This window comes from Branchiostoma belcheri, unplaced genomic scaffold (assembly GCF_001625305.1).
Source record: "Branchiostoma belcheri isolate BF01 breed outbred unplaced genomic scaffold, Haploidv18h27 scaffold189, whole genome shotgun sequence".
NCBI lineage: Eukaryota > Metazoa > Chordata > Leptocardii > Amphioxiformes > Branchiostomatidae > Branchiostoma > Branchiostoma belcheri.
Genome location: NW_017803368.1, coordinates 386,513 through 396,012, shown reverse-complemented (window position 1 = coordinate 396,012; position 9,500 = coordinate 386,513). Strand labels below are relative to the sequence as shown.

The following is a 9,500-nucleotide window of genomic DNA, read 5'->3' as shown; positions in this document are numbered from 1 at the left end:
ACCCCGGAAAATTTTGAAAAATGAACCTTCTAAAATGGCATTTCGTGCATTTTTGAGAGGATTTCCAAGAAAAAATCAGAGATAAATTTTTATTCAATGACAAAGGGAGTAGTTTTTCTACGATTCCAGTCCATCTTTTCAAGAAAAATCTTGGACCTTTACATAAAAAGTGGACCAAAAAGTGGACCTTCACATAAAAAGTGGACCTTTACATAAAAAGTGGACCTTTGAGCCTTGTGGGGGGGTTCTTCCGAACCCCCGAACCCCCCCTGGCTACGGGCATGATTACAGAAAACCCAAACCAGCGATGTAAGACGTAACGTGATTGGCTGTCGGATTCCCAACGACCTTTGCCCTTAGCTTTCCAGAATTGAAAGCTGTGTCTCTAATTGGCTGACAGCTTGTTATAGGCTTCCTGGGCTGTAGGCTCAAGTCGAATCCAGATTGGCAGGTTTAGAGGAGAGGACACTTCCGGGCCGAGCCACTAACCCTGCTCGGGAGGGTGCAAACTACCAGAATGTAAACACAACATGGCTGACAGCTGTGTTGGATTGATTGAACGTACTACATTAGAAATTTAGAATACCCGGTAATGGCCAGAAAGTTGACTTTGAAGATCCAGTTTTGCTGCCGTGGGAATTGCATTGGATGCCTGTAAGTACCGGGATGTATTTTGTGTTGTAGGTTCTGCCAGACCCTTGAGCAGGCCTGTATTGACACAGTGGACTCTGGGAAGATGACCAAGGACTTGGCTGGATGTGTCTACGGAGGCATGGCCAAGTGAGTTAACTTGACATATTAAGCACACACGAATAATGACATAATGACAGAAGTAGATAAAGATGTTCTAGCTATAGCCCGTATCCATTTTCCCATCATTTGACAGAATTTTGACAGACAAAAATTTTGCCCAATCTGTCATCTTTGGTGGACAAAAATCAACATGTTAACATATGGAAGAGAGGCCTTGTCTACCAGCAAAATTTGTCCCGCAAAATGCATTTAATAGCATTTCATGATTAAGATAGCCCACGAACCCTGATTATCATGCCTCCAGTGCTTAAAATGATGTTACCGGTACAACGAACAAAATTGAGATGATGAAAAAAAAAAATCAGCATTGGATTAACAATTAGCTATAGTAATATCATAACAGTGTTGCAAGAAAAACAAGGGTAACGTAGGTAAATATTTGGTGACTGACTTGTTCCTGAGTGAAGAGACTCTTTTTACACAACGCATTGCAGCACAGGTGTCGCTGCTACAGATGCATTCCCAAATGTACAATATTTACATATCTACACACATATGCGTTATGAACCAGTCAGAATTGCCCTGAGGAAGGTGACAGACAGTCACCGAAACGTCGGCTGAATAAAAGACTTGGTTGTGTAAAAAGAGTCTCTTTACTCAGTGTCTTACCAACCTGATGAAACTATTGACGGATCTGACTTGTTTCTGTTTCACCTCGTCCCTGCAGTGTAAAGCCAGGCCAGTACCTGTACACCATGGACTTCCTGGAGGCTATAGAGGAAGAACTGAAGAGGAAGATGGGCAACTAGTGTGAACCAAACAGTGCTTCATGTGGAACAGTTCATGTCACAAGGGACTGTTGTCCCGAACCATGTGTGTTGTATGCAGTGTATACTATATTGGTAGAACTCCAAATAAAAGTTCTGTACCGTGTACCGCCTCAATTAAATTAGCAAAAACCCGAAAAACACATGAAAGTAAAGCAATAGAGAAGAAAAAAAATTGCTGTTGATACTAAATTATTGCCTCACTTCTTTATCACCAAAGTTGCCATGTCAGAGTGTACAAGAAGAAATTGTGGAGATAAAAAAAACTTGTAGTGCTAAACCTAGGAGTGCGAAAAAGATTGCTGTGAAAATTCTAAATACTGTATGTGGTTTGTTGATTGTGTGTATGTTACACATGTGCCAGTACTAGTCTATATTCCAACTGCCTGAACAGTAAAAGTTACCCCAACTGATACTTGTTTAGTCTGGCTAGTCCTACTTCTAGGATTTAACTATAAAAAAAAACCTCAGCACCCCAATCATCAGCACCCCAAAACCTCATCACCCCAATCATCAGCACCCCAAACCTCAGCACCCAAAACCTCAGCACCCCAAACCTCAGCACCCCAAACCTCAGCACCCAAAACCTCAGCACCCCAAACCTCAGCATCTACCATGGCTTTGCAAGAAAGAAGTTATCAGCATGCTTAAAATTGGTCTGCATGGTAGTCATGAGTGGAATTGTCACCTTTAAAATTTCACTAACCTGCCATAGTAGCGAATGGTAATCGTGATAACTTAGTCCTTCCACCCCTATAATTGAATCTGTTAAACCCCACCGAGCCCTTACATGGTTTCCTGCATGCACAGAGCATTAGCTGTCATGACCAGAATGAAACAATACTCTCTTGGTGTGAGCTCGTCCCCAGCACTTGTTCTTGTATGAAAAGTGAGGAATGAAATGCCCGACCACCTCCAAACCCGTCCACTCTGTTTGTGTTGTTTTGTGCCACATGACTTGTTTGCCCAATAAAGGAGTCTTGAGTGTGCATCTTTGTTTGAAGCCGTCATTCTTGCTAGTTGCTACATTTGGGGAGCGGATCTTGGGTAGCGGACGAAAGCTAACAAGGCTGACACTCAGGCTACTTGCTACATAAAACCGCATGTACATGTGCAAGTAAGGCCACACCAATTTAATTTGTTGGTTCTTGGATTTTTCCAGAAAAAATATGAAGCGACAGGGAAAAAAAATAATAAAAACACATAGAGGCATCCTATTATAGCCCCAAATGCTACGATAGGAGCCATGAAGTCAACACAAAAGGCTGGGTTTATATTTAAACAACGAATTCTTAACTAAATGTCTTTAATCAAACCATTGCATTGATCGATGGAAAAACTGCAACAAATAGAGGAAGATAGGAAGAAAAGACTAAATTCCTCAACTGTTGGGAGCAAAATATGACAATTTTTTAGTTGATTCAGAAGCAGAATCTTTGTTTCTTTTGCAAATCAGAAAAAAAGTGAAGAGGCGAATCCGAGAGCCAAGAAATAAAATTGGTGTGGCCCAAGAATAGCACTTAAGCCATTTGCAGGCATCCTATGCAATTACATTTTGTAGCAAGTTTGCACAGTAATTTTACTTTTCATTGGGTAAATATTTTGTGATGAATTGTACATTAGGAACAATAAGCCATTATAGGCACACTAGACTCAGACAAGCAAGACAACAATCCATCTGAAGGCAGAAATTGCATACATCTTTATTCAAAGTGCTTACGGAATGACTATTCTTGGAAACCTTTTAGACCTTCAGCTGCCCCCTCACAAAAGTGCACTCAAAAACAACATTTTCTTGGTCCACCAAGCAGCATTTGAATCCATCTGCCTGCCTCTGACTACATGTATCTACAATTTCATTCTGAAATGTGTGAATAGCACCACAATGGATTATTTTAGAAGACCATAGCAAAGACTCCTTTCCACTTTATGATCAAAAGCATCTATCTATGAGTTTCATAGAATGGTCAAGTGAATGATGATATGACTAGAGAGTGGACTTAAAAGACTGATTCTCATTCAACCTACAATAGGTTATAGTTTAAGCACCCTTATTTGCATACATACAAATAGCATCTACTGAGGATTGTTACAAGACTCGAAAAGGAACTTTTCCAAACATTTGTTAGGTTTTCTACCTTGGAAGCCAGATGTGCAAATACTAGTAACTAATATAATCGCGTGATTCAATGCCCTACCATTCTACTGACAACACTTAGCAGCTGATTTAAACATATATCATAGACAAGCTACGTGATTGTATATTCAGTAAAACAAACTGGCCTTTTCTTGTAGGAACAATGGCCTTACGTTGTGTCACTAAGGTGGATAATGATCATAGCTTTATACACAATGGTATGATGCACAGTGTTCATTATCAAGTAGGCTTCATGTACATGAATTTCCAAGGAAGGTACATCACAGTTGATTCCTCAAAACTTATTGCCATTTTCTATATCAACAATACAAGAAATAACTAACTCACCTGGTAGTACAAACTCAGTTTGTTGGCTTATACAATACGTAAACATTTTATGCCTTTAAGAGGGTATAAAAAATTGCATATTTTTGTCTTTTTTTTTCAAATCACTTTTTTTCAGCAGTGTACAAAATGATTGGAATAAAGTAAAGTAAATATGACAAAGGTTTAGTCCAGGAATTTTGTATGCCCGGTACTGCATTTCTTTTGGTTACATCTGACACCAGCTAATACAGCCCAGCATTTTCAGTTAGAAATATACATTGTATACTCTGGACTTTGAACACTTGGTTCTCTTCTCAATGCTTCATTTCAAAAATTACCCCCATGATGAGAATGATAGGCTTTGGCAAGATAGGGTGGACAAAGATGTTTATTTTCTTGTCTGCCAAGCAGAAGGATTTACAAGTGGCACAGAAATAGATGCCCTACTATGTGAACATGTACATTATTGCAGGATGAGTACTGTGACCCTCATGAACAAAGGTTTTTCACGTTCCAACTCCTCTACAGCTTCGTTCTCTTCTTTCGTTTGGCCATCGATGTACTCGGCGATCTGTAGGTTGTAAACCCCCGGCGTATCCAGCTCTTTGGCAAACTGCAAGGAGCTGATTTTATGACCCTCCACTATCGTGAACAGCCCTTCACTGTTCCCGTCTACAATCTTGTAGTGGGCTCGGCCTAACAGGTAGTCTAAGGCGGGCTGGATCTTCAATAACCGCCTCTTCGGGTGGGCGTTGTGCAGCTTGACACGGAGTGCTATGGGAGTTTGGACTCCATCCACAACCTTTTTGGTCTCGGCTTCCTCCAGCACAGCGTCTTTGTTGGTTTCCACATTGTTCACGTCCTTCGCAGGCTGGTCTTCAACGATCATGTTCTTATCTGGCTCCTCTGTGTCAGGAGACTCTGTAGCCTCCTCACTGTCATCACCATCGTCGACAACAATCTCTTCCGAGCCGTTGATCGCTCGCTTTCTTCTCTGATGCTCCACGTTGTTGAGGTTGCACTCGTAGCAAGTGTCCTTCCCACTGTTGTCTATACTCTTGCCAGGCCCACCGATAGGACCAATCCCCAGAGTGGACACACAGTGCCTGAAAAACAGTGTATGACCATGTAAATTGAAGGAATAACATTTACAAAATCCTTATGTAACTATGGTATGATAATCTAGACCTGTCCTTGGTGCTGAATGATTACTACTAAAGCCCAACAACATGTATGATAGTGTAGACCTGTCCTTGGTGCTGAATGATTACTACTAAAGCCCACCACTATGTATGATAGTGTAGACCTGTCCTTGGTACTGAATGATTACTACTAAAGCCCACCACTATGTATGATAGTGTAGACCTGTCCTTGGTACTGAATGGTTACTACTAAAGCCCACGCTATGTATGATAGTGTAGACCTGTCCTTGGTACTGAATGATTACTACTAAAGCCCACCACTATGTATGATAGTGTAGACCTGTCCTTGGTGCTGAATGGTTACTACTAAAACCCACCACTATGTATGATAGTGTAGGCCTGTCCTTGATGCTGGTAAGTGCACAGTGTTCTGTATTTAACACATGGCAGTATGCAATGCTGGCTAATGCTTGCAATGTTAGTGCTAGCAGCCTGCATTTTGTAGAGAAATTTTCAATATTGCAGCCTGGAAAAACTTGGCCTAGGAGTTAAACTGTGTCGGTATTTTTTAAGAGCTTTTGTGTTTGCTACTGACTTTATGACATAATAATTATGTTTACCGAAGGAAAACATATTGTTTTTTCTACGTTTCTTCTTCTCCAGGGACTTCTGAGCTGACTGAACCAGACTGTCTCTCACCATAGTAACTGGTGTTGGGTTACATAATGTTGCAATTTTATTGTAGGAGGGATTTAGACTTCTGTCACCATATATGTGAATGTGTTTGAGTATGAATTAACAGAGCAGACCATATACGAAGGTCAGAACATTATGCATTTACTTTGCAAATGTTCCTTTCTAGTTATGCATCTCTTTTTCAAATTTCATGTAAAATGTTTGCCCAAGTGCGATTTGTCTGCAATATGAGGGCATATTTGCAGAAAGTATTTCTGCAGAACAATATGTTGACATTCTGCAATATTGAAGAACACTGAAAAAAAGTATGCTGCATGTTGTTTACGGCCTACCGGTATTTCTCTGCCGATCGTGAAGTAAACCTCACTCACCCCTGTCCGATACGGAAGTACCCTGGTGGACAGCCACAGCTGTACCCTCCGTCAGTGTTGGAACAGCCAAAGGAGCAGGGGTTGCTGGGAGAACCACACTCGTTGATATCTACATTGTTCAAGGCAGAAGAAACAAGTATCAACACAGAGGAGAGCATTTTGTTCTAACTCTGCTCAAGCAAATGCGGGATGCCAACCGCCCTTTGCATTCTTTGATGCCCTACGACAGACACCAGACCACACGGCGGTCCCTGAGAAATGGAAACCACATCTCCATACCGAAGTTCAGAACTGAAAGACTGAGGAAATCTTTTCCGTTTCAGGCAATAAGCCTCAGTAACCAACATTTGTAAACAGTAGTCCGCCTCTGTTTTAATATGGACCTGACCTACAGAATTTTAAATCTATTTAATTTCAATCGTCAATGTTGTACTTTTTAATGTATCTCTTTCAAGTTTTTTAATATGTAATTAGTTGTGCAATTCAGGCAACAATGCATATGGCTGCCAATCAACGTGAATAAACAGTATCGGTATCAGTAGTATATGTGATGATGGTATCACAACAAGAAAGCCCCATAATATTGCATACTTTAGATCACTTCAGGCTTCCACAGAGGCAGATCCAAAACCATCTGGAGAAGAACTGTCACAGTGACAGATGACCTGACGGGACTGTCCTAGCGATTAGCAAAGAAGGTGGCCAAGGACTGATCCACAAGGAAGAAAATAGTCATGGCCTTATGTCTCACAAGAGATGAAGAGGATACTAGTAAGTATTAAGTAAGTAAGTAAATCACTTTATGTTCAGGCTTCCGGAAATGTTGATGGAACTATACGTTTGCAGTGGTGGTAGGTGCAGCAAAAAAACAGTTTATTGGTCACGATAATGAAAAGTTTGCATTTCAGAAGTGACCATGATAACCACAAACAAATTGTGATTTACATTAAGATATTCTCTACTGATTGTATACAAAAGAGGCCTTATTGAGCTTTAGTACCAAATTAAACAAGTATGTGGTAGATGCACACTATGCTGTAGTCTCCACCAGACTTCTTTTGCGGGGTGAATAAATCGTAGAAATCGGCCTAAAAAGGGTATTAATTGGCCAGAGAAGGTAGCCAGGCCAGAGAAGCTCCATTTCCCCTCCGATAGAGCTTCTTAAGCCCGCTACCTTCTCTGGCCAATTAATACCCTTTTTAGGCTGATTTCTACGATTTATTCACCCCGCAAAAGAAGTCTGGTGGAGACTAACTATGCTGGTTGCAAATCCAATAGTGTTGCTTGTCCATGATGATGTTTTAAGACTATGGCATGGGATATTGTAAAGAGGGTCTGTCACTGACCTCTGCAGCCTCCCGATGCCTGGTCAAAGTTGTAGCCAGACGGACAGGCACACTTGAAGCTGCCCACGGTGTTGTAACAGGTGGCCCCTCCACAGGTGTTCCCATTCACACACTCATTGTCATCTGGAATAAAACAACATTTCACAGGATATCTGTATCGGTATAGCCGGTATAACCACCCTTCGGCGTAACACACCGGCTTACATGCTGCTTATGTCACTACAGTAATCCTCATTCATACTATTCAGTTCTGTAAAGGACTTGATGGCAGTGTTCTAGCCAGCATCCATCTTTCCGTCATTAGACAGAAGTTTGCTGCTCATGATGGACAAAAATTTTGCCAAAATCTTTGGCATCCTTAAATCAGCATGTAAAAAGCATATACAAAGAGATGTCATAAGTAAGAGTAAACTTAGTTTACTAGCAAAATTTGCCCTGCAAAATGCAGGAAATAGCATTTTAGGGGGTCAACAAGATTAAGGAATAGAATTCTCAAACACAAGGGTATCAAAATAAAGAGAATAAAGAGAACAGAAAATGAGGTATAGTAGGGCATTCGGCCTGGAACCCATGGGTCCTGGGTACATGTACTACATGCTTCGACATTGTGCTCTTAGGAGAGGGCCTGCAGGGGGGGTCCCGACAACGCTCTACACTAAATTCGGAAACCTCTCAATTACGCTTTACGATAAATCCCAAGTGGCTACAACGCATTATGTAGAATTAAAACGCTGAATACGCTCTACACAAGAATATTAGTAAGAGCGGTCCGTCTACGCTCTACGTAGAATTAAAACAGCCGATTACGCTCTACGGAAAAGGGTTTGCGGGCCCAGCTTGTTCCTGTGGTCACCCATGTGAAAACATTTGTCACTTTTTGTAACACTGCCCTAACTACACTCAACAACAAAATATCCTTTTTGGCAACTTGAAAACACTGGTTGGTTCTATTACTTTGGATAATCTTTCTGATGGTATTCTGCTACATTTTCTTTTAAATGGTTCTTCTTTTCTCTCAACAACCTACAATATTCAAATATTACAACATGTCCAGGTATTTTTGATGGAATCAAACCGTTTTTTGTAACATGGTTTATTGATCAATCCTGTCAGCATTTATATATATCAGTTTCACTTGTTCATTGATTTATCATTGTATTCAATTTCAATATGTTATCTGTGCTTTGCTTGTCGTATGTATTATGTATTGTTTGGTGGCGACATGAATATAAGTGTATCTTGAGTGTGTCGCCACCGCGTCTTGTCATTATATGTTTCAATAAAAAAAAATGAACAACTCTCACCGACACACTGGTTCCAGTAGTAGTGTTGTACGAATCCGGGCGGGCAGCCACAGCGGAAGCCACCGACGGTGTTCTGGCACCCAGACTGGCACCTGTGGGTCCCATCGCACTCGTTCACGTCTGAAATAGACAGGTTCAGGGTCATACAAAACATTCAAAGGGGAGAGGAAGGCTGAAAGGATGTGTTGCACCAGGGCTCTAGCCAGTGCAATTTTTTCCCCCTCAGGCCACACCAATTTAATTTCTTGGTTAACGGATTTTTCTGATAAAATAATGGAGCGGGCGGGCGAAAAATGGATGCCTAGCATAGGCATCCTATTATGGCCCAAAATGGTACGATAGGAGCCATGAAGTCAACACACCAGGCTGGTTCAAAATTTAAACAATGAATTTTGAACTTTTAATGATACCATTGCATTGAAAGATGGAATAACTGTAACAACTAGGAAGAAAAGGACTGTTTTCAACTGTTCAGGGCAAAATATGAGCATTTTGCAGTTGATTCTGAATTTTTATTTTTATTTGCAAATCAGAAAAAAATGAAGTGGGTGAATCCGTTAACCAAGAAATTAAATTGGTGTGGCCTCAGTCCAAGTT

General features: G+C 40.9%; 2 protein-coding genes across 6 annotated transcripts in view; one reads left to right on the top strand and one right to left on the bottom strand.

Annotated features, from left to right (window-relative positions):
- LOC109467724 (isocitrate dehydrogenase [NADP], mitochondrial-like) overlaps positions 1-2,569 on the top strand; it is a 3,429-nt gene extending 860 nt beyond the window's left edge. The window contains exons 2-3 of the mRNA XM_019765776.1: positions 685-780; positions 1,481-2,569. Coding sequence (XP_019621335.1) covers positions 685-780; positions 1,481-1,562 — 178 coding nt within the window. The 3' untranslated portion in view covers positions 1,563-2,569. The remainder of the gene's footprint in view (positions 1-684; positions 781-1,480) is intronic.
- A 494-nt stretch (positions 2,570-3,063) lies between these two features.
- LOC109467720 (fibrillin-2-like) overlaps positions 3,064-9,500 on the bottom strand; it is a 162,390-nt gene continuing 155,953 nt past the window's right edge. For 3 of the 5 annotated variants that reach the window (XM_019765767.1, XM_019765766.1, XM_019765769.1), the window contains exons 65-68: positions 8,904-9,023; positions 7,600-7,722; positions 6,254-6,362; positions 3,064-5,150 (exon numbers count right to left, since the gene is read on the bottom strand). In XM_019765767.1, coding sequence (XP_019621326.1) covers positions 4,508-5,150; positions 6,254-6,362; positions 7,600-7,722; positions 8,904-9,023 — 995 coding nt within the window. In that variant the 3' untranslated portion in view covers positions 3,064-4,507. The remainder of the gene's footprint in view (positions 5,151-6,253; positions 6,363-7,599; positions 7,723-8,903; positions 9,024-9,500) is intronic. The other 2 variants (XM_019765768.1, XM_019765770.1) reach the window with 1 other exon arrangement.